Source organism: Pygocentrus nattereri, chromosome 12, assembly GCF_015220715.1.
Source record: "Pygocentrus nattereri isolate fPygNat1 chromosome 12, fPygNat1.pri, whole genome shotgun sequence".
NCBI classification, from domain to species: domain Eukaryota; kingdom Metazoa; phylum Chordata; class Actinopteri; order Characiformes; family Serrasalmidae; genus Pygocentrus; species Pygocentrus nattereri.
In genome coordinates this window covers 18,789,688-18,814,873 of record NC_051222.1, presented here as the reverse complement: position 1 = coordinate 18,814,873, position 25,186 = coordinate 18,789,688, and the positions used below count along the sequence as shown (strand labels likewise).

At 40.0% G+C, this 25,186-nt stretch overlaps 1 protein-coding gene and 1 long non-coding RNA gene across 5 annotated transcripts; both read left to right on the top strand.

Annotated features, from left to right (window-relative positions):
- Window positions 1-11,975: 11,975 nt before the first annotated feature.
- LOC108412029 lies at window positions 11,976-12,648 on the top strand. The gene is made up of 2 exons (XR_001856608.2): window positions 11,976-12,070; window positions 12,225-12,648. It is a non-coding gene; the product is annotated as an uncharacterized LOC108412029 (long non-coding RNA).
- Window positions 12,649-19,723: 7,075 nt separating this feature from the next.
- On the top strand, window positions 19,724-24,989 carry lig4 (ligase IV, DNA, ATP-dependent). Of its 4 annotated transcripts, XM_017683880.2 has the most exons (3): window positions 19,724-20,156; window positions 20,623-21,118; window positions 21,841-24,989. In XM_017683880.2, the coding sequence occupies exon 3, from the start codon at window positions 21,853-21,855 to the stop codon at window positions 24,601-24,603; it is 2,751 nt and encodes a 916-aa protein (XP_017539369.1). In that variant the 5' UTR covers window positions 19,724-20,156; window positions 20,623-21,118; window positions 21,841-21,852; the 3' UTR covers window positions 24,604-24,989. The 4 variants fall into 4 exon arrangements, with proteins under 4 accessions (XP_017539369.1, XP_017539368.1, XP_017539370.1 ...); XM_017683879.2 differs by lacking the exon at window positions 20,623-21,118 and having other exon boundaries at window positions 19,724-20,126; XM_017683881.2 differs by lacking the exon at window positions 20,623-21,118.
- Window positions 24,990-25,186: the final 197 nt, after the last annotated feature.

Sequence of the window (25,186 nt, the reverse complement as noted above, 5' to 3'; positions counted from 1 at the left end):
ACCCAGATGCAGGAGCTCATAACAGGATGTCTCCAATGTTATTTAGCACCTCACAACCCATACCACTGTCGTCTTGCCATGTTGTAGTAAGTGTACTGGTAAGTTCCTTTCCAAGAACACATCACAGGACCGGCATTCTGTAGATTGTATTCCACAATAGCATGCCCACGACGAGTGGCATACTGTAGATAGTATTACACAATGGAATGGCAGTGGGATATGGCAACTGGACAATGCTTTTGAGGACAGTGATCTGTGCCAAGGCCAGACTGCTATGAATCTCTTTTAGCTTTTCTTCATGCCTTCCTCTTGACCCTACACCCTCAAACTCCCTCAGGCCTTATAGATGATGATGGAGGCAGGTTTCTGCATTCACACGTCTCTCTCTATAATTATCGCTAACCTTATTTCAACTCGATCATGGGCGCCGATGCTAATTCTGCTGTGTTTCCTTGCCTTTTTCTTGCTCTTGAGAAAGCCTCTTAGCCTCATTCGCCCCCATCTGGATGAAGAAACCAGGACATTGGGTGTTAAAAGCGGAAGCTGCCTCAGTCAGTCTGGGTAATTGTGCCAGCGAAGCAAAGGCATTTTTCAGTTCAAAAATGACTAATGTGCCACCATACACAACCACCCACGTTGGTGGTTATTTTAGCTGAACAGGTCTTTTGCATGTGTGCATGGTTGGATGATGTTTGCATGAGAGGTGAGAGGCTAAATGAGGAGAAGGTATCTAAATAAAGTCCCCACCACTCCATATTCCTGGTTCTCAAGAAGTTCATATTAGGACTGATGATTTTTATATCATTTCTATTGTCCATATGTAAAAACGTAAAGATTTCATGCGATCTAACATGAGTGAACAGTTGAAGGAAGATCATTACAAACAGCACGTCCGTCCCAAACTAATTTTAAGGGTTTCTCATGACCTGTCTCCACTTAAAGCCCTGACTTTAAGTGTTTATAACTTTCCACCTTTGTGTCCAATCATGCAAAAACATAGTTATGAGATCTTATTGGTATCTGTATACCTCTGAAGTCATGCAGCATTCAGCAGTTGGTGCCATGCCCAAGTTAGGAACTCTGTATGGTGGTTTTCTTCATGGGAAAAATGAATAGCATGCTTCCCTACGGTAAACAAAAATGCAGAATTTCCAAATTTATCAAAAGCATTCTGTAAGACTATGAGTATGTCCTTTTTTTTTGCGGGACACGTGAACATTCTCCCAAATATTTCCAAAACAATATGGAAGAATGTCTCCATCTTGTTGAACCGTTGGCTCATGATGGCTAGCTAGCAACATTAAGACAGCTGAAGCTGGTTGAGCATATTTTACTGTATCTGATTTACAGGCTACGCAGAAAGCTCAACCAGCTTTGGTTATCTTGATGTTGCTAGCTAGCTAAGTCAATGGTCTACACCACTAGCCACTATTGTGTACTCTTACCAAAAACCCCACACAAACCCCCAACTTAAAAAAAATATTTAGAGGATCCAATGACACTCATGGGAAAAATCTATACAGGACAAAGTATATCAGTGTAACAATCTCACAGAATTCAGACGCTCGCCGATAAATAAATAAGGCTTTAATGCTGAAGTCAAAATCCAAAATCGTCGCCAAAAAACAGCCAAAAAGGTCAAAAAACAAAGAGAGAAAAATACAAATACAAACAGAGATCCAGGGCAAACAATCCAAAGTGCAAATCAAAAGGCAGAGTCAGAATACACGAAGAATACAGGTCATACACAGAATCAAGACAGATAGACAGAATGCTCAGTAGTTTGCAAAAGAAACAATACCTCACAACTAACTAATACTAAAGCCCGGGCTTATAAGCTAAACTGATTGTCACATGATCAAACATAAAGGTGTTGCACTTTAGTATTCTGGCAATTGAGAACATTGGTAGGAGCGTTTGGGGAAACCAGAAGTCAGCTGATACCCTGTGGATTCTGGGAGATTGAGTCCATGTGTGCATGAGAGTTTGTAGTCAAAGTCATGTGATCTCCCAGAGGATTCTTTGCTGGTGGCATTCGTGACAATCAGGTTTGGAACAGTTACCAAAGGGCATGACAGCGACGCTTTTTGAAAACTCCATTCATTTTTCTCATGAAGAAAACCTGCTTAGACTTGGAGCTCCTGATACAGGCAGGCATGACACTGACCACAGAATGATGGTCAGTCCATGACAAATTTTACACATATAGCACATATGCCAAAAGGTACAGGGCAGGGTTATATTTTGTTATATTTTGAATATTTTTCAAATCAGATATCCAATTTAACCAAAATGACACATTTATACTAAACATACCATGCACTGTTATTGAATAGGTATGTTTACACAGAAGGGAAAATCTTAATAATTTAATAATAGCAGGCCATAAACACAATCTTTTCTCCATAACATGTAGTAGGCATTATAGCCTTTAAATACCTAGACCATGCTGCATCTACCCAGTCCACTCAATATCCCAGGTACACTTCTCTTCACCCTGCCATTTTTTTCACAACAGCCTTGCACAATATGGCATAACCTCGCAGCGGATTAGCGCTCCCGTGTTCATTAGAGTCTTACGTAACGGATTGTTTTTCAGCCGCTGCTCTGTGTATCTCGGAGGACTTTGTGTGCTGGAGATAGAGAGATAGCGATAAGTAAGAGCCGCCAGCAGAGCTGCTGCTGTTGCCGCTCTGGCTGCTCAAAGCCTGAGTGCCTTGTGCGCTGACCTGGTTTCACAGACAATAAGAGTGATGGAGAGAGAGTGAGAGGGAGGCCTTGTGATATATGGCTATATTTTCTGCACTGTAACTGTGCTGTTATTATGGTTCCTCTACTGGCCATGTAGCACCAAGTAGCTGAAGGCCTTGGCTCATGCATGGCTCAGATTCCTCAAAAGAACCAAAGCAAGCACCAGCACGCACGCTCGTCCCTCTAACCCTCGAGATATTCCGGTGTTGTAAAAGAATCGTACTTCTCCTGTTTAAGAATGAATTCTTAAATTGTGTTTTCCGATTTTCTCATTTGGTTAAATTCCACTGATTTTTTCTAAATGTCTGCATTATTCACTTGTTGAGATGTGAACAAAGTCATTCAGAGTGGTTTGATGTGAAATTTGCCATTTTAAAGATACTTTAGTCAGAGCTGGTCACAGTGGTAATAGGAACTAGATGTCTGGAGCATTAAATGCCTTGAAATGTTACATCACAGAAAACTTACATGAAATGGTTATGAACACTCGATCGGATGTCTAGGACATTGTGTTAGGATCATTTTGAGTGAGATAAGGTATTGGCATAAAACATATTAAAAAAAAAACTATGGCAGACAGGAGCAGGGAGTGTGTTGCGGGGCAAAAGAGCACCCAAAAACATGTTTTTATTAGATAACTCGCAATTTTACCATTACATATAAAAGCTTAGGTAACTCATACATGTTCTCTGGGTGTTTTGGATAATAAATAAAATGGCTATATTTGTGTTATACACATCAGAACCCCTGGTTCCCATCACCACCACTGTAAAAGGATGTGAGTTAGTATGTTCTCTGCAACTGAACATTTTACATGAAAAATTCTCCAGGCTCTGTGCATCTCGACAACTGAAGTATGCAGAAATTGTGCACCCTTTAACTCTTCTTGAAGCTAGCCTAATGGCATTTTGACCAATAAAGAACTTTCAAATCAGTTTTCTGTTCATGTTCTTTCCGATAAGCGTGTAAATGTGAAAAAGCAGTGCACAAGAACTTATTAAATGCACACTAAATGAACTCTTCCCAGAAACACTTCAGAGCAGTACTGGGCCATGTATATTGCACAGATGAACTTGTTGGTGATGTTCTAATGTGAATGTAAGAATGTAACTGCTGTTCTATTTAAGGTGGAATGGGAAAATTTAAACAAGTAGCTGGCAAAAGAGAAGCTGACTTTAGCTTCGCGACTTTTTGGTGTCCAGCAGTCTGCATGCTGATCTTCAAAGGCTGGTGAATTAGCAGGTCTACGTTAACTTCAGCGTTCAAGACCATTTATTTTTAAAAGTGTTAGAATGATCAACAGAGCTTTATTTTACTGTAAAGATGGATTATTTTATTTTTACATGAAAATATAATTCTGCTGTGGAGCCACAACAGGACAGTAAAAGAGCTGCGGCTCTGGTGCTGACTTTTGCAGACTCCTGGCCCTGATGTTCCAGTATCTTCAGAGGGGACTGTATTACTTCTAACTCCCTTATTTTAAAAAGAGCAGGAACATTTTCTATGATGTGTCCTTTAAAATGACTATATGCTATTGTTCCTTTACAGATAATCATCCAACTCACAATGCCTAATTATATTAAACTAAAGTATTTGAAATGGAGAAAAACTGCATTGACCATATTCGTGTACTGCATCTCATATCAGCAGCACAGACTCACTCTGTAATCTGCATACCTGAGGGTCAACCAATGCAAAAACCAAGCTCTAGAAGAGAATGGCCAGAAATAAGTGTCCCTCAGCAGTGTGCTTGTAAACCAATGCCAATCGCCCCATAGACTTCACAGTAGCATAGTTATGATGCCCCATTTGGCCCTGGCCAGGGCTGGTTATCTCTCACAAGGCAATTTAATGGGGGATGGGTATCGGTAGAATTTGCCATTCTAAACTGACCTGAGGTCAGTTTTCCACTTCAATGTATAATGGCAAAGTTTAAGGCTCGATGGGGGATGGTAACAGATCAGAGTCAAAGGGTAACAGCTGCTTGGAGTGGAGGGAAAAGGGTGCTAGGAGCGCTGATGCTGAGAGATAGATGCCATTGGAGGAACGTGAGGAGTAGCTTCAACACGTGCTTGGTGCTCTTGGAGGAGTCATTTCAATAGAGGTTAAGGTGCTAAGGTGAGGCCATCTCCTTATTGAATTGCTAACGCTGCTCAAGGTTAATCTGTCCTCCTTTTCATGCTTTGGTAAGCATGTTGAAGAGCACAAGAGCTTGCAAGGTGATGCTGCTTGATTTTACAACCCTGAAGCTGTATTCATTGTGTGTGCATGTGCATTGTGCCATTTTTTAATTTAAGTGATGCAGACCTCCAAGCTATAACAAGTATTTTCTATGGCTCTGGCATTTTAAGACTGCTCATACAAATGATAATGAAGCTTGATAATTCTAGTCTCTCAAGATATGATCTGGGGTCCATCATGAGAAATTCTGTGAGAGAACTCATAAAGGTGGGAACAAACTGTTTGCTAAACCAATCCAACACTTTGTCAAAGCAGAGCTCAAAGTAGAGATGGTGAACTCAGAACATTGTCAACAAGCCTGTCATCAGTGCCATGGAGGTAAAATAACTGAAAAATCTAAAAAATCCTCCCCAAAGCTTAAATATATGTATGTGTCATGTCTGTGGAGACCACATTATGCGTTGTATAAAAAACATCTCTTACTTCCTGAGTATCGGTAAAGTGTAAGTGAAACGTCTTTGAAGTGGTTTCAACAATTGTATGTGCTCCAAATGTAACAAGACATGGAACAAGAAGGATGTGGGGGCAGGTTTTAGACGGCTGTACCCTTGTTAGTGGCAGATTTCACAAGTTTAAAGAGGTCGTCCCGAGACGTGTATTCTTGTTATAAGGTCAGGTCTGGCCCTCAATACTAGATAAGTAGGTGGAATAGGCTGTATCAATTCTCTTTGAGCCAAATGGGCATTAAAGTGTGCAGTGCTATGAAGGAAGAAATGGAGATGAAGACATTTTTTAAAAGTTAACTTTGGGGCAATTCATAGATTTCATAGCAATGTCATCATTTAACATCAGCAAGACAGAATATTTAATATATATAGGTTGGGATAACACATTTTCAAGTAGAAAACTCTAATCTGGCTAATAATCTAAGCTCATTTTAAGTAGTGATAAATACAAACAGAGCAGCCAGAACATTTGGCTATACTGGAAGAAACACTGCTGTGTAAAGGATCGGTAGAGGTTCTTAGCGCCCTTTGCAGTCTTAATACATTTCCTTCGGCTCTAGACATCTTGCTAGCCTGCTTGCCCTCATGGCTCTCTGAAATAATGTAACAGAGCACAGGTAGCAATCTGGAGCAGTAGGACTGCAATTGGAGTTAAAGGGGTCCAGTCTAAACTTACTCTTTAACAGGTTATATGTCATAAATGTGATATTCTTTAATGCAGCTTCGCATCCCTCAACCTCATTTGGCTGATAGAATTTGTGATTTGGTATCCTTTTTTGCTTCTTTGCTTCTTCCTAGCAATATTGTTAGCTAATATTTGTACCCTCAATTATCTGTCCCAAAGTGCTTGTAGTTTTTAAAGAATTCCTTCCACCTCCCAGATATATCATCAGAAGTGTGTTTTACTAGTCTTTAAACAAAAAGTGTTGCTTTAGAAAATACTGCAGCACCACTGTAGGAAGCAAATAGTTCTGTTCACAACAGATGCAGCAATGGTTACATTTTAATAATTTTGGTTGGAGTGTAAGTTAAATGACCCTTTATTAATCCCACAATAGGGAAATTTACCTCTGCATTTAACCCAAAAACTGTGCAGTGAAACACCACATACACACTAGGGGCAGTGAGCACATTTGCCCAGAGCAGTGGGCAGCCCTATCCATGGCACCAAGGGAGCAGTTGGGGGTTAGGTGCCTTGCTCAAGGGCACTTTTGCCATGTCCTGTCAGCTCAGGGGATTGAACCACTGACCTTCTGGCCACAAGACTGGTTTCTTAACATCCAGCCCACAACTGCCCCCAATATCAGTTGTTGCCTCAAATCAGATGCGGTTAAAAATGGAGTCTCGAGTGTCATGCTTATCTCCAAAGAGTCTGGTGTTCAGAGCTGACAGCTGTGTGCTGCTGTTGACAAGTTTGCATTTAGATGATACACAAACATTTGTTTCATCACAAAATTTTTGAACACTTTAATTAGCAAACTTATTACTGAAGATTCATTGCATCTGTAAATACAAAATTTTGTGCATATACCTGTTGTTGAAAAGAGGTTTCCTAGCTAACTCATTTATGATGTAATACCTGTGGTCTCATCTCAGAGCTGGGTCAGTATTGACCTCTGTGACACAACCAATTGGGTTGCTTTTTTTTTTACAGACTAGATTAAGAGTCCCTGACAGTTTACGCATGCAGCCAAAGTGGCACCCAGATGATCAGACAGGCAATACTGTAGGCTACTGGATTGCCCCGAGGCCCACTCACTCACTCATACATAGAGTCTTGTATTACTTTTTTTTTTTGGGGTCTCCTGAACTATGAATTACATTAGATAAACATTGGTCTACTTATATGCAAATCTAATTTTCACAAACCAGATTTTAAGATTTGGTGTAAAAAAGCTTTAGTCTTGTTTTCATAATGGGGTTTGGTCCTCACAAAGCATGTATATACAAAAACATCCATCCACAGCAGACTTAGACTGATCGTTTGGCAAAAAAACATCAAATTTATACAATATTTCTCTTAACAAGAAATGATTTGTGTCTTTAGTTTTGCTCTGGAGTGACAAATTCAGTTGGTTATGTCAAAAGCAAGTAATAAAAGCTTATACCCAATAGGGTTCTGCAATAGTGGTGTAGTTGGATGTATACACACGTATAAGATGGATACTGACAATTGTTTACAGGGCTTTTTCTCTATACTGACTACTAAAGGTTTTGTGTATACACATTTATATGTAAGTTTTCCCAACATTAGTTCTGTTAAATTAGCAGTGTTTTAGCAGCTGAGTAAAAGACAGAATGTGGCTTCAAAATATGGCCAAAATATCCAGAAACGTCTATAAATAAGAAGGCAGTCACTCATGTGAAAAATATTACAATTAAAAAATTCTTTATTTGTTGTCTACCCTGTGATGGACTGGTGACCTACCCAGGGTGTTTCCTGCCTTTCGCTCAATGACCGCTGGTAATTGACTACAGCACCCCCCCACCCCGCCCCCGTAACCCAGGTGGAAAAGTGGCATAGATAGTGTGCAGATTTTAGTATATACAGTGGAGTCAAAAAGTCTGAGACCACTAGTGAAAATACTTTTATTTTACATTCCTGCAATATTTTGCAATTCAATCCAAAATGTTAATTTCATCAATAAACTATACCATCTGCATAACAACTGAGTGAAAACTATAATCTCTTAAATATTTACATGAATGTCAGAATCTCTTAGTGTTTGAGTTGGCATGAACTCCACAAGTTTGAGCAGAAACCTCTGATGAGTCATCTGACCACAAACTTTAATGGAAAGAATATGACTAAAAAAATTCTGACCTCATACAAAGGCCATAACATGCTCAATGTTAAAAATATGCTTACATTTAAACAGCGAATATGACATAATGCAGAATCTTGCAAATTTCTTCTTCATTTTACGAGCAGAAGTAAAATTAAAGATTCATAACCTCTTTGTTTTACATTTTTCCTCAGTTTTTCTCAAATTCTGTTGACTATTTCTAGATTTAAACAAAAAATAAATCAGGGATTTTTAGTGCATTCTCAGACTTTGAGCCACTCTGTATTTCTCTGGTCAACACCAGCACTCAGGCCTGGTTTGGTTGGCTCTCAAAGTCATAGGTACAGGTCAGGTTCAGGCTTAAATTGTGTGTGCAGAGCAGAGGTGTAGTCCTAACAATAATTCCCAGATTGTCAATGTGTTCTCAGATTTTTGAACCCCATGATAGTGTCAGTGACAGTGACAGATGGATTCTGACAGACACAATTTTACAGTGCTTTGCTTTGCTAGCAAATGCTTGAGTTTAATGACAGAAAATGAGCTAAAACGTTTACACACAGAGGTTTATATATAGCCAATACACACTTAGCAGGTGTGAGAAAGTACTAAGACATTTGTTTTTGGCTAGTAGCTGCTGCCTTAGCTCGACCCAAAATCCGATACTGCTGTCTGGCTTGAGCACAGAGCAGATATATCTCAATAATTAGCATCACGCTAACTGCACTCCTAAAAAATCATCACACACACATATGCCAAACAGTGTCAGGAACCATATAAAGCTAATTTGAAATTACTTAACCACTCAGTACAGTTTAAAGGCAAGTGGGGCTGTTAGCCTCATAGCTTCAGTACAAAACTAAAGAAGGAAACTTCAGCACCAAACATGTCTTGGCTGATCAACTACATTTGGCACAACTTTGACTGTTTGCCAATCTATCACTTTGAATCAGAGAGGAGTCCCAAGCAGCCAGCAGTTCTCTGTCTCTCTCTGTTGTTTACCAGTCCCAGGAGGGCAGCAGAGAGACAGCATGGGGACGGGCTAAATTTAGGGAGGTCACTGTATGCGCGCATGTGTATGAATGTCTGCCCACACGTGGGCTACGTGAGGAGACAGACAGGTTGTATAGTGTTACGCTGTTTACTTGATTTAAGGAGGCAGCGCTTGGGAAGAACTGCTGAGTGCTGTGCCACACATGGCCCAAACAGCACCTTAAGTACTCTAACAGATGCCTGTACTGGTACAATCACTGGATAGAAGTTGTTTGTTTTCACAGTTGTTTACTGCTACAACTGTTTTCTGCTCTTCTCTGTGCTTTTTGTAGGACTGTCCACCATCAATCAACGTCACCAGTGTGGTCAGAGGCTAGTAAAGAGCTTCATCTAATACATTTCCTCCAATTAAAAAAACTGTCCAGTCTATTTTTCAGAGAATGCTGACTGCCCAAAACGTGTCTATCAGAAACTCCACTCAGGCACACCTCATGGCACAGTGGGGGACTCAAACTTGGGCACCATTGGTGAGGCTCATGCTAACACTGCTGAAACAGTACTTTGTCCAGATGGACCTATTAGGGACCAGAATTTACCATTTTATTCTTACGTTTTGCCATTTTTCATCCAATTCAGAGGTTCCCATGTACAGTCATGAACAAAAGTTTGAACACCCCAGTCAAATGACATGTCTAAGCGAACACAAGTTAACACATCCTCTATAGGGAACAAACTTAAATATAGAATTTTCTGCAAATTTTATTTTACAGTTTCTGTTTGTTTGCTGAGTTTAACATGATAGAAAAATACAATATAAAATACATGTCAAAACCTTTTCACGCAGCATTTAATTTTTTTATTTTTCGCAATATGTTAAATTTAGCAAATTAACAGAAATTGTGTATTAAAATGTACAGAAGTTCAGTGTTCAGTGTTCTCTTTAGAGGATGTGTTTGCTAATTTCATTTATAACATCAATAAAACATATAATTTGACCAGGGATGTCTAAACTTTTGCATACAACATACTTTTGTTTGTGTCCGTGCTCTGAAGCATTATAGAACTCAGGCTAAAATTCCATTCAATAGAATGAATTTCTAATCAATGGAAAGAGAAATTGTAATGCACTACTGAGTTTCTGTCAAAATACTTTTGTTAAGTGTTAATTTCAAATTATATTTATTTAGGGTGCGTTTGAAAGCTAACACTATGAAGGTAGACTGGATATAATCGAGCTAATGTAAGCATGGTGGTAAATTCGCTGTTGTCATTACCAGCCTGCCTAGTTTCAGTCACAACAACATTGTCTAGCTCCGTGTTGTGGAACAGCTTTTCCTCAGTTTTTATTCTTACGTTGTAAAGTTCACTTATATGACTGCTGAGTGCCAATGCTGAATCTCCTTTTCCTGAAGTCTTAGTCCACATGGCTAATCATCAGTACAAACACTGACTCATCTCACCCTGTACTGACATTAATCTTTAGCAACTGCACTATATAAAGCCTATTTTTCTGAACTGTCACATTTAGGCAAAGATTCACAAAAGTATTGTAGCATTTTAAACTGGAAATATAGTGAATGATAGAGCACAAAATGTAACTGAATTGGGTTTTGGTGAGAAGTCTGTATCACCTCTGTAAGAGTTGTGAAGAAAGGACACATTTTTAAGCAGAGCATGGATATGCCAAGTGGGAACCACCACACTGGATGAAAGATATTTGTTTTACCCTCGTTTTTATTAAACTAGTGTAAACATACAATGGACAAGAAATGCATTTTGAGAGAAACAAGTCAGACTTCTCATCAAAGAGGTAGCACATTGGGAAAGTGCCTGGTACTTTATGCAGTCTTTAGCAGCCTGTCTGCGAATACTGTAGTGACAGCAGTGGAGCTGCAAGTGCTGTAACTGCTGTAATGGTTCATGGTCTTTAAGGGTTCTTTAATAAAGACAATGATATAGAATCATGAACACTCAAATAACCATTTTATGCTTCAATGGGTGTCTGCATGGTGAAATGATTCTACGGATTGATGGAGAATATATTGAATAGTGTTCCATGTATTTTACCATCATCCAGCATAAAAACTTGGCTGATAAAATGGCTATATTTATGTTGTTGACATTGCCCTTTGTTTCCTTTCACCACTCCTGTAAAGGTATTTGAGTCTGCAAACTTCTCTACAATCTCACATCAAATCACTCAACATGACTTTGTTAACATCTCAACAATAGACCTATGCCTGATAGTGGAAGTCCCCTTTAATAAGCTGATTAGCTGGAAACCCCCCAAAATATGGAGAGCAGGTGGGGCTTGATTGGGACTCAGTGACCTAATGGTCAGAGTTAAGCTTTGGTTCATGGGAAATGGTGCTCTATCACTGATTATACTAACAGGTATCATCACTTATTATCTACCAGTGAGTAAACATTTCCCATACGTGTCTTGTTGTCAAGCCACTGAAGTCTGTTTTGCTTGTCCTATTGGAGGTTGATGACTCCCTTCACTCACGTCAGTTGTGGACATTTCCTGGCCTGTTTCTTCATAGTGACCTCATAGTACTGTAATAAACAGGGCATGGGTGCTGGGAACCGCTGCAGCCTTTTGGGTCAATAATAATGATCTCATGTGCAAAAACAGTGAGTGGTCCTGTAAAGATTACAGCAACAGCATCTGGGTATGTGCATGAATGTGCATGTAACTGTGACATGAGCCCCCCCCTCTGACCCTAGAGCACTGGCATACACAGTTCCTCCTTTTACCCAACACAAACCTCCCCTCCACTCACATATGCTGTGCTTGGTTCTGGTTGGAAGCGGACTTCACATCGCTGATGTCACTTGTTTACCATCTTCCAGGTCAGCTCTCATTCGTTTCCTTGGCGTAGATCAGCTTTGCTCTGCACTGTATCTCACACACATTCACATACACACACACACACACACACCCACACACACACCTCACACGGGGTGTTATGTAACCCTTTTTCTCATTCCGTGACCCGTTTTATAGTCAGGCGTACGATTGTTATGATGGGGCTTTGATGTGAGGGGACCGATGCCGTGCCACTGGAGGAGCTTTTTTGGCGAGGTCTGGAGAGATGGAGGGATGGAGGCAGGAGAAGACAGGACGAGTGTGCATCCAGAGGTTTCTTTGCTGCTGCTGCAGAACTGGTGTAAACAAGCCAGGCTTGCGTGTGACACAGTTTCTACTGCGCAGCTCTCTCTCAGCATTCTCTCTGCATTTTTACTGGGCAATAGAGACTCCTCCTAGTGGTCAGAGCTTTCTCTAGAACTGAAGCTCTGTTTGAAGGAATTCTCCCCCCATTTCCATCTCCCCCCCAATTCCCCCAACTGACCCACATCTGCAGTATATGGTTGATTAACACAGACAATAATTTCACATTAGTAAAAAGTAAATAAATCCTGAAACCTGACCTGAAACTGTTGACTGTAAGTAAAAGCATTCATAATGCATATTTTAAATGCAGCATGAAACTGATTTTAAAAGACATATACATGTTGATAACAGTATGCCACTGTAATGCTACTGTAATCATTTTTTTGAATAGTATGTATATACAAACAAATACTAGGAAATAAAAGAGTTAAAACTGCTAATAAATATCTAAATAGCTTTCAAAGACCCAAGAATTCTAACACAAAAAATCCATTGTTTCAGTTTTTTAAACATACAAACAGTACACTTGCAACTTTTCCTGTTTGTATAATAAAACAACACTTTCTTGACATTTGTCCACGATACATCTGAGACATGTCATATATCCTCTTTTCCATCAAATCGGTTGGCAAGACCACCTAAGCTGGGGTTGGACATCAAATCTGTGCAAATAGTGACCGGCCCCTGGCGTGTCCTGAAAATGGTGGGTGGGGAAACCAAGGGATGCGAATGCGAATGTGAATGGGGTGGGGAAACTTTCATAGCCACATTTAAGTTCCCTTAGCAGACTCAAAGTTGGGCAGCTTTAATCCACTGACTCACTTTACCAGGCCTTTTTTTTGCATGTTAGCCTCACGTACTGCACATATTGTTTATATTAATTCACTTATACTATCAGTATAATCAGTTTATGTCTATTTTTATGCAATTACATTTCATAAAACTTCAAATAAAATGCAGGAAAACACTGTATAGAAAACTACTCCTTCTGTGGAAGCTGGTGTATGGAATACTGACGGCACAAACCGGTGACACAGATGATGTTTTGTTTCTTATTTCTTTAAAAGTATTGGGCCACATGTGACCAATCAAAATGCAACTTGGTTGCTAATCAGATTTTGTAGAGTTCAACCAATCATTACACCCTGTTTGACTCTGGGTATTTCCGCAGTAACTACTGAACCACGAAAAGTGCCGAAGTACTATCCGGAATACAGAAAACTTACGTTAGTTACTTTTAATCACCTAAAAACTTCAATACACAATTTGAAAATATGTTACAAGCCCCAAAACTTGTTTAAGTGTTTAAGCTAGAGCTGTAAAATTTTAAACTCAACACAGGAAAACGCACCAATAGTTAACACAACACTGCAAATCCCAAAGCTAGTTTCACTTTGCATTGGAAACTTACAAACAGTCCGTGAACTCTTGATCATCTCATTTATCTTATGCTGTAGCTGGTTGTGCTAGGTTAGCTAGCATGTTATCAGATAGCTAGCTGTATCTAATTAGGCTAACGTTAAGTAACTTTACCGTAAGCATAAAATTGTTGCACTTATCCTTCACAGATTTTAATGCAACTCCGCTAGCTAAACACTGAAATAATGCAAAGCTGAAGAAAACTCTCTAGCTTTCTTTCTTGTTAGCCATTTAGCATTTTTAAAGCATTTGTTTCTTTAGTTCTGTAGTAGAGCTGTGAAGCTAATGTAGCTAACAAGCAATGGAAGCAATAACCCCTACTTAGCATTATGAAGACTGTCATCTTGAATCGTCTTGCCTCAAAGTCTTGCGTCTCGCACTTTCCTCAAAGTCATTTTATGACACTGTATGACACACTGTTACCCCAAAAATGGAAGGAAGAATGTTAAATAGCTAAAAACAACAGTAGCGGCCATTGACCACACTCACACCTGATTTTTTCCCCATACTCTTGTCCATTTGTCCAAACATCTTGGCTGATTAACTAAATTTGTAAAACTTGGGTAAAGAAAAAAAAATAGTATATTTAAACAGTAAAATGCTTCATATAAGCTGATCTACATGACAAAAAAGCATCCACCCAAAGCAAGCCAAGCCAGACAGATATACAACTACATGCCTGACAAAAACTTTGATATTTCAAATTTATTGCCATTACTTGTCCATGCACACACACACACACACACACACACACACACACACAGACACACAAAAGTCATGTAGAAAAATACCTCAGCCATGAGCTAACAGAGCACAGAATCATGATAAATTCCTGATTTTATGAACAGCCCTGCAGTGTTTCCATGTGCTTGAACAGGGTCATAAAACATGTTTGAATCTGTGAAAATGAGTGAAGTATTTAAGTGAAGTTTGCGTCCTCAAAGTATCACACAGATGTCAGGGTCGCTTTTCATTTTAAGTAGCTTTACTCAGACTCTAATAGTCAGAGTAAATATATATGTACAGTACTGCACTGAAGTCAGAGAACACAGAAGTACAAATTATTCATTTTTCAGTGTCAGATTTTACATTTTCAGTTTTTAATGTGCCCACACTTTATCCCAGCTCCTATTTTTCAAGAGATTTACTTTCAGTTTTTCAAAGAAATCTGCAGAGAGATTGTTCAATCTTAAAAGTTGGTTGCACTTTCTGCTTCTCATGATCCAAATAGCACCAATTACAAATGAAACAATAATTACATCCACATCAGAGAGCTTTGATATACTACTGTAAGATTTCGTCTTGGCAGCTACACATCCTTTCAGACTCATGATGCTGAGTCTGAGGATGGACAGAAACACCCGTGGATTTTTTCAGATCTGAATCAAGGGTGGAGCTTTTTTCCTCCTTCTCATAGATGAAAACTTTATGTTCTATGGGAGGCAAATCCAGCCAAAAAGGAAATGAAAATGAAAACAATAAAATGTAAATGCAAACCTCTTTTTGACATTTCTTGTTCCAAACATCTGCACAAGTATCCTGCCAAAATTGAAAATGAAATGAAATGCCTTCATTCGTAATTTCATTTTTCACATGAGCCGTTTGTGACAAAAATAAAAATAAATTGAAAACGCCTATTTGTGATTTCATTTTAGTCATTATTCTGTTTTTTTATGGCCAAATCTACAATAAAAATGCTAACAGACAAAAGAAAACACAAACTTCACTTTGGCTTTGGCTTTTCTTCGTGAAACGCAGAATACATGTCAAAACTAAAGTCAAAATGCAAAGTTTACTTTCTTATTTCTTTTTCATAGCGATCGGCTGCAAATCTGACAAAATTAAAATAAAAATGCAAAATGAATATATTCAACAGCAAAGTGACTGTTCCTGATTCTGTTTTCGGCACCGACGTGCTTTAACGGTCAGAATAAGAAGGAAAATGAAAACGAACATCAGTGCCACCTGCGGGAGATTCACTTTTCATTTTCCAGTTTTCTTTTTCTTTTTCTATCTTCTAGAACTGTGACAGTTTTGGTGGTCCTCCACATCTTGCATGGTTGTTTGGAGCACCATTTTCTACATGTCTTTTAATGACTTGTTGAACTCGAGCTTTAGAAATTCTTTTCTGCTTATTTTCCCCTTCCTCATGCAACAGGATTATCTTATATCTAGTCTCCTGAAAAACATCTCCTTTAGTCATTTGAGATAAACATGAGAAAGAAATTTGAAGGCGGCTGAGGTGAGCCTGGGTAACTGCGTGTGTGAATGTCAGTGTCTCTCTGAAGGGGAACATGAGATCAGTGGTTGGGAGGCCATTGCTGTATCTCATTGGTTTTAAGATTGGAAGGATGGAAAATTAAAATTGCATAAACATAAAGGGCCTATAAATTAAACACTGATAGATTACTATAATTGCCAATCTGTTACTAGCTTTTCCTTGATGCTAATATTATGGCAAATTTACATGTATGTTTATTTTGTCCAGTATTTCAAGAAATAAACAAAATGTGTGCCCTAAAATTTGCAGAACAGTATATTTATGTTTTTGTCCCGTAGAGGATGTGTTAACTTATCTTCATTTAGAAAATCAACAAAATGTAATTTAACCAAAAGTGCTCATACTTTTGCATATGACATGCATGTATTTAGTGGTGCTGTGGGAACACAGCTGTACAATTTTGTCCTTTTTTGACCATTTCACCTCATTGAAAAATGCTATATGTCCAGCACATTGTGCTGAAATTTCATGATTAATGGACCATCAGAAATGGTTTAAAACGACTTGAACCTTATTACAATAACATACCTTAAAGTGTGTGGCATTTGTGTCATTATTTATTTTTACATGACCATTTTTCCAAACTCTCTTTACCCTTTAGAATTAAACAGACTGATTTAGTTACTGTGCATGACCCCTGCTGTGTTTTGCTCCTCCCTGTTTTGTGCCTCAATCAAGCAGTCCAGGCTGAAACACTCTTTATAATGTCAACGTGAAGGGGCGGAGCTAAACTACTGTAAGAAAACAATGAGTAAAGCAGTGAATTCAAAACAGGCTGATTTTACAGCTCAGATTACATATATGGACTGCTTTATTGTTTGGACTGTACGGAGAGAACTGTATGTTTTAAAACTTGTTTACATACAACTTTAAATTCCTGAATTTTAGGAAATTCACATTGTCCATAATTTCCTCACTTTAACCTCATAAATATATTTACCCCTGACTTTGACTAAAACTGCATAAAGAAAAACCGTCCATGCTCCTTGTCTGGGTGAAATGTAAAAACAACTCTGGCTCCTCAGCTAATCACTGAATCCCTGTTTATATGGTGTAGTCTAACATGTATGAACTCCGGATAAACACAATGTACCTGGATGTGCATCACCAGCGGAGGGAGAAGGCAGTCAAAAACAAGAACTTCATGACCCAGTTCATGTTTTTTCCTACCACGTTCTGCTGACAGACACTTCTTTCTTTTTTTTTCTTCCTGTGTCTGTGTGAGGCTTGTACTGTTTTATGTTTTACTCTCGTTGCAAAAACCAAACCATTTGCTGGTCACCATTTTCAGCACAATCTGCAGCTTCAAACGGGAAAAACATTTAACACTGTAAGCTGCGACATTATTTGTGCTTAAATAATCGCCATGAATTCTTTTTCCTCTCATTCCCACCAACTTTCCCTTATTAGTTGTTAACACTTTATCCAGGCAAAACATTCAAGTGTACTTATTTTTGCGAGAAGAACAAACACAACAAAATAAACCATAAAACAGCATGAAGCAGAGTTTCCCAGAGCTCTTAGCGGTTTAGCTAGTGATAGTGCTAATGATAGTGCTTTGTTCCTGTTATGGTTTCCAGGTGCGAGGCTCATTTGTCCAGCAGGGCAAGACACTATCATTAAATGCACATAATACAACAGAATGTTTTAGTCACTAGTAAAATCACTGAAGCTCTTATCTTTAGTCTGAGAGATGCATAGGAGGCTAACATGTTAACTGCTTTGCACTGAACTTAATGGGGGAAAATGCCAAAGATGCTAACCAGCGCTATTAATAAAGTGACCAGATTTTTTAAATGAAGACCAGGGACATCCAGTTTGGAGGTTAATATATCATTAAAATATCTAATATTGTCATCTATGAAATAAAAATCATCAAATTTACAATTAACATTCCAGCACTGCTCTAAAAACAACCACATATCATTACAGACTGTCGGTTTTATGGCATTTAATCTCGTCATGCTAGGTTAAAAACGAGGGAATGCTCCGACCTTCACACTCTCTCTTCATAACACTCCACCTTAGTGCAGCTCACACTCAACAGCAAGTAACACGTAAAACATTTTAATTCTCAAAAAACATAACCAGTATGTGCTCAAATGCTAGTATGATTGAATAAATGTGTTTTATTTCAAAAAGTGGAACATGTAACACATTTTTTTAGCCAAAAATGGCTAATCTGAGTGGGCACATGCCTTCTCTCACTACTGCTTTTTAAGAAGGACGAGAGGCAGGCTGCACTTTTCTCTTTACCCTGTGGGCCAAAACAAGCACAGTGCGAGACGTCAGCCCATCTGCTCTGCTGCAGGTCTTTCTTGGGGCTTTCCAATATGTTTATAATTCGCAGTTGAAAAACTGAGACATTTCCAAAGTCACCAAAAACAGGACTGTCCCCAGAAAATGGAGATTTATGGACATCCTAGCTATCAGTTCTCTTTGAAAAGCCATCCCATGAAAATATATTTTACACTCTGCAATTTCCCTTTGGGGTCAATAAAGTTCTCTCTCTGTCTCTCTACCTGTCTATCTATCTAAACAATAATATTGCAACACTGCAGTTTGAGTGACAACAACTTATAATTTATCTGTTGAATTGTCAACACAATAAATAATTCCGGAAAAAAACCCTTAAAGCTTAATTTGAAGCAATGAATTTCCTCAGATGGTTTGTATAAACGGAATATTTCACTAAAGTAAAATACCCTTATGCTTTATCTGTAATTGCTGAGGTAAAGGTGAAGGTTTAGGCACAGCATTGTTCAGCCACAGTTATTCATAATTTAATGGCACCCCTGGAGATATAACACCAGAGCGTGTGGGCACTTCACCACTTTAGAGTTTAAAACTGCAGTACACTGGAGTTCTGTGTTTGGAATGGGACAGGTCCCAGTTTGAAGACTGACTCATATGCACTCCCCTGTGTTTAGCATTTGCGGTTGTCTTGCAGACTGAAAAAAGTCTAATGGCGCCACCTTCTGGACTTCTTAGCACAGTGATCTCATGGGAAAACCAAATCCAGTCACCCACAGCACTAATCCGGCTGCCCTCCACTGAATGGTGCCTACAGGGTCTCCAGTGTAAACTCCCAACATCACCACGCTTTTAGTTCATCTTCCTCGGAACACAGTCTTCCTCCACTTTACTGCTCGGCACGTTTGTCGTTTGATTACTTTGAAAATATAACACGGTCAAATGTTGCCTACACTATAAAAACGTCACCTAGGTTGACGTAAAAAACACTTCATGGGACAACAAGCAGTTGAACTAGTATTATCTCGTTTAAAATTGCTTCGTTTCAAAGAATGGTCCATTTAAAGTATTTATCGTGGTTGAATAAAATGAGTTCACTTGCTTTTTACCGCAAGAAGGATTTTTGCTGAAGGCTGGCCTTCCATGGCTGGTCAGTCGCAGCCTCTAAAGTTAATGGAGGCGCATTTGTCAGACGCAGTTAATATAATGAACTTTTCATTGATTTGTTTTCTTACGGCGAATTCTGCCCAAACCATGAAATTCACATAAAAGCATCGTGCGGCTTTTAAACGTGTGAAAGCTGCGATGCTTTAACGCGCTCACAGAAAATACCGTCTTCTGTTGTCGTTTTCGTGGTGCGTCTGCGTCGTGTACTGAAGCTCCCTGCCCTCCCGGTCGCCCTTGATTTTGCCTGATCTGTAGCTCATCTGCTCCCGGGCTGCACTCACAGAGCGGACACGCAGGCGGCTCCGCATGGCTGACAGATCGGGCAGACTCCGGGCCGGCAGACAGGAACGGCGGTGAAGGATTCGGGCTCAGCCCTTCTGTCCAGCACTGGTGCGGTGTTAAAGAAGGACTCTGTACGTTACGTCTTTCATTTTTAAATGATAAAGTAACACTTTCGTGAGGAGATACTAGCCGTACAATCCCTGCATCTGGGCTTATACCACTAAATCAGCCGTGCGCGTCACCGTCTCCGTCACAACGCGGAAGAGGAAGAGGTTTGGACAGCAGCAGCGGAGGTTTACAGTTACACCGACTCTCCGTGCCTGTAACCGCAGGTCAGCCGCTCTTTGGCTTTCTTTCTACAGGTTTGCAGCTTATTAAGATTATCGACTTTTGCATATCAAGCAGAAATCGTATACATCGTGTCAGAAATATCGTATTCATGCACATATACACCGTATGTAGCGCACACGAACTCCGCCAGTGTCTTGTTTACTAACGTCAGGTTAGTGGGAAACTGCGGTTTAAAGTTGGGGGCGTGTCAACAAAAACGCCGTTACTGTAAACGGGCTGTACTTCAGTCAACTAGCAGCCAGACATGAACAGGATATAATCATTATCACAAGAAAACACAAATTCAGTACGAGGTTTCCCGTTCCACCTTAAAGGGTGCAGCAGTTAAAGTACATTCTGGCGCCTGCTGCGTCTTTAAGGTGGAACGGGAAAATTCGACCAAGAAGCTGGCTTCAGCGTCCTGTCTAATGTGATGCTTCTAAATGGATAGAAACATTAGTCATCCCTTAAACATCCTCTGCTTCGCTCTGTCGCAAGAACTCAAAGTAAACGGACTCTTTAAGGACAGGAAAACAATCCAGTCGTGGTGACGACCTCTGAAGGCCCAAGATAGCCACGTTCGCTGAATTAAATCACTGTCAGGCTTCATGAACTTACCAGAAGACCTTCATCCAGAGCCTCTTACAGCGATAAGTGCTGTAAGAGTTCCGCAGGGACTGTGCACAATGCTGAGTACACCTCCTTCTTCCTCTTGTTGTTCTCCTCTGACTTTCTGTTTGTGTCGTTCTGTAATGGAAATCATGACCATTTTAGCACCATAATGCTAGAAGAAACATTTGTCTATGTATTATCACACTACCCCTATTCATTGTTAATTAGAACTGTGGTTAGATGGAAAATAATAATCTCAATTATATATACGCCCTGCGATGGACTGGCGACCTGTCCAGGGTGTATCCTGCCTTTCGTCCAATGACAGCCGCGATAAGCTCCAGCACTCCCCAGCGACCCAGAAGGAGAAGCGGCTTAGAAGGTGTGTGTGTGTATGTATGTATGTGTGTGTATATATATACACACACACATACACACACACACATTATATATATATATATATATATATATATATATATATATATATATATATGCATATTCCAGACTGACATTTGATGAGGTATTAATTTTTTTTCCAGAAGATTAGAGTGATGCTGGGCTACTGTGATAAATGGTTTGGGCAAAATATCTAGTTGCAGTTTTTTTTAAACTAAAATTTTTAGCACAAAAGTGGACACCTCTGATTTCAGTATGAATAATCAGTTAATGGTCATCATTGTATAATTTAAAATACACCCTTTGATCTAAGTGTAGTGACTTTTGCCTCTAAAACATCTAAATGTGTATTCAGTAGGTCATCATGCACCGGTCAGCAGGAGATGGAAAGAAAATAATTTAGCATTCACATTAACTTTGTAATTTTGTTGACAGTTTCAAAGATGACACCATACCTATTCATTAAATGCATGTGCCAAATTCAGCACACCAGTCTCTCCAGGGTAAAAATTAGTAACATAACTAACTAGTATCCCTGTTTTCTTATGTGTGCACCCACAATATGTTGAGCATGTTGTTAATTTGCATTACTATACCTTATTAATATAAAAAGATATTTAAGTATTGAAAAAATAAATGGCTATGAGTGAAACGTTAATAGCCATTGACTTAACATTGTGTTTATGTTTCATTTGCCTTTTCCCCAAGACATTCACTGCAATGATGGAGGGACCATCTAAAAGTGATGCTACACCTGGAACCTCCAAAAGCGATATTACGTCTGTTGCTGCTCAAGTGCCATTTCTTCACCTGTGCACAGTTTTGGAGAAGATACAGAAAGCCAAACTTAGACCAGATAAAGCCAAGTTCTTAAAAGATTTCATGGATTCATGGAGAAAGTTTCACGCAGCCCTTCACAAGGATAATCCCAACACTACAGACTCATTCTACCCAGCCATGCGTCTAATTGTGCCTCCGTTTGAAAGGGAACGAATGGCCTATGGCATCAAAGAAAACATGTTAGCCAAACTCTACATTGAGGTTCTGGGTCTTCCAAAAGCTGGCCCGGAAGCAAACAAACTTCTCAATTACAGAGCTCCCACTACATCCCAGGGGGAAGCAGGAGACTTTGCCCTTACAGCTTACTTTGTTCTCAAAAAGAGATGCACCAGCCAAGGTAATCTAAGCATTAAAGAGGTCAATGACTTTTTAGACTCTGTAGCTATGAATAATGCTGGCAAACAGAAAGACCTTGTGAAAAAAAGCCTTTTACACTTAATTACTCAGAGCTCAGCTCTGGAGCAGAAGTGGCTCATTCGTATGATCCTGAAAGATATGAAACTTGGTGTTAGTAAGGAAACGGTGCTCCAGGTTTTCCACCCAGATGCTCCAGAACTCTACAATGTCACCACAGACTTGGATAAAGTTTGTAGACAGCTTCACGATCTCTCCATTTCCTTGAATGAGGTATCCATTGGTCTCTTCTCTGCTTTCAAACCCATGCTGGCTGCTGTAGCCAACATGCGCCAAGTAGAGAAACAGATTGGGAACCAGACCTTTTACCTTGAAACCAAGCTGGACGGTGAACGTATTCAGCTTCATAAAGATGGGGATGTTTACAAATATTACACACGCAACTCATTTGAGTATACGCAGCAGTTTGGGGCCTCACCACTAGAGGGTTCCCTCACACCGTACATCCATAATGTCTTCAAGCCTCATGTGGTCAACTGCATCTTAGATGGGGAAATGATGGCTTACAATCCCATGACAGAGACCTTCATGCAAAAAGGCAGTAAGTTTGACATCAAGAGGCTGATGGACGACTCAGATTTACAGACTTGCTTTTGCGTGTTTGATGTCCTGCTTGTCAATGACCAGAAGTTTGGAAATGAGCCTCTCAAGAAGCGTTACGACACTCTCCAGACGGTGTTCACACCCATCAAAGGCCGGATCCAGCTGGTGCCCAGAACTGAAGCCAAAACCATGCAGGAAGTGGTGAATGCCCTCAACGAGGCCATCGACGACCGGGAAGAAGGGATCATGGTCAAAGACCCCATGTCCATCTACAAGCCAGACAAACGTGGTGAAGGGTGGCTAAAGATCAAACCTGAGTATGTGGATGGTCTCATGGATGAATTGGATTTGCTGATAGTGGGAGGCTACTGGGGGAAGGGTAGACGGAGTGGGATGTTGTCCCACTTCCTCTGTGCCGTTGCAGAAACTCCGGCTCCTGGAGAAAAGCCCACAGTGTTCCACACGCTGTGCCGCATTGGATCAGGCTACACCATGAAGGAGTTGTATGACCTTGGCCTGAAGCTCGCCAAACACTGGAAAGTTTACCGCAAGAATGACCCTCCAGCAGCCATTCTGTGTGGAACAGAGAAGCCTGAAGTTTACATTGAGCCACGGAACTCAGTGATCCTCCAAGTGAAAGCAGCAGAGATAGTAACCAGTGATATGTATAAGACTAACTGTACACTGCGTTTCCCTCGGATTGAGAGGATCAGAGAGGACAAAGAATGGCATCAGTGCATGACCTTGGATGAGCTATGTCAGTTCCGTACAAAGGCCTCAGGTAAGCTGGCATCCAGGCACTTCCAAATCCAGGAAGACCAGCCAGACAAGAAGAAACGTAAGCTTGGGACTAAGCCCAAGAAAACCATTGGTATCATTGATCACTTCAAATCTCAAGACCTCTCTGCAGTCACTAAGGAGACAGACATGTTTGAAGATGTAGAATTCTGTGTGATGAATGGAAACGATACCCATTCTAAAGCAGAACTTGAGAAGGCTGTGGCCCGTTGCGGAGGGATCGTGGTGCAGAACCCTGGAAAGGACACCTACTGTGTCATTGCTGGTGTGGAGAACATGAGGGTGAAGAACCTCATCCGTTCTGACCAACATGATGTTGTGTGGGCTTCCTGGCTGCTGGAATGTCTGGAAAGGAAACAGGTGCTACCATGGCAACCACGGCACATGATCCACATGTCGCCTTCCACGAGGGAGCACTTCGCTAAAGAGTATGATCGCTATGGAGACAGTTACTACATCGACACGGATGAGCAGCAGCTGAGAGACATCTTCGGCAGAATTGAACCGGCTGAAGTGGACACGACCTTTGCAGCTTCAGTAGAGGAGAAGTATGGCTGGGATGACTTGCCTACTAGCATGTTCAGACCGTATTGTGCCTACTTTGATCGGTGTACTGACATCAATGACCCAGAAAGTCTCATCCGGGGTACGTGTTTAGACACTAGGGCTCTGGAGTTCCGATTTCATGGAGGCACTGTATTAGAAAAACTGGAGGAAGGCATCTCGCATGCGGTTGTGACAGAGGAGGTGAGATTATTGGATCTGAGGACATTGAGACGTCTGTTTACGAAGAAATTCAAGATTGTTCGAGAAACATGGGTAGCTGATTCAATTAAAGCGGGACACTTACTTAATGACAATGATTACCTCATGTAATGGTGGAGGCACCTGGCGAAAAACTACATAACACTTAAATCTTGGTTCCAGCCATTATGAATTTTTAAGAGATGTGTGGCTCTAGTAGTACTTTTTAAATTGCTGAAATGCAAAAGATTTTAGAATAACCCAGTAATGATTTTTGTTCAGATTTGTTTTATTCACAAAGGCCTTTTAAATAGATATGACTTTTTGGGTGTGTTTTTAGTTTTACACAAACATTCTCCTATTGATTGTTTTAATTTATTCGATCCTTGAAGCTTTTATGGAAGACCATTTCATCATGTTCTAGAAGAATGGCAGGGAATGCTTTTACAATGTATTTTGCTATATTTAAGGAATTGAGAATATTGTTGATATGAATTAATAAAGATTCGAGAGGTGAATTAAAGTGTTTGTTGATATATTTTTGGGGTTGGTGATATGGCAAAAGCATATCATCATGCTTCCAGTAGTGCCACACTTACAAAACACTATCAAAAACTATGAATACAGTGATTGTTTCACATACTGCACAGCACTAATCCAGTTAAACATGGCTAACTATGCTCTCTTTGCAAGTTGGTCAGTATTTTTTTTTTTT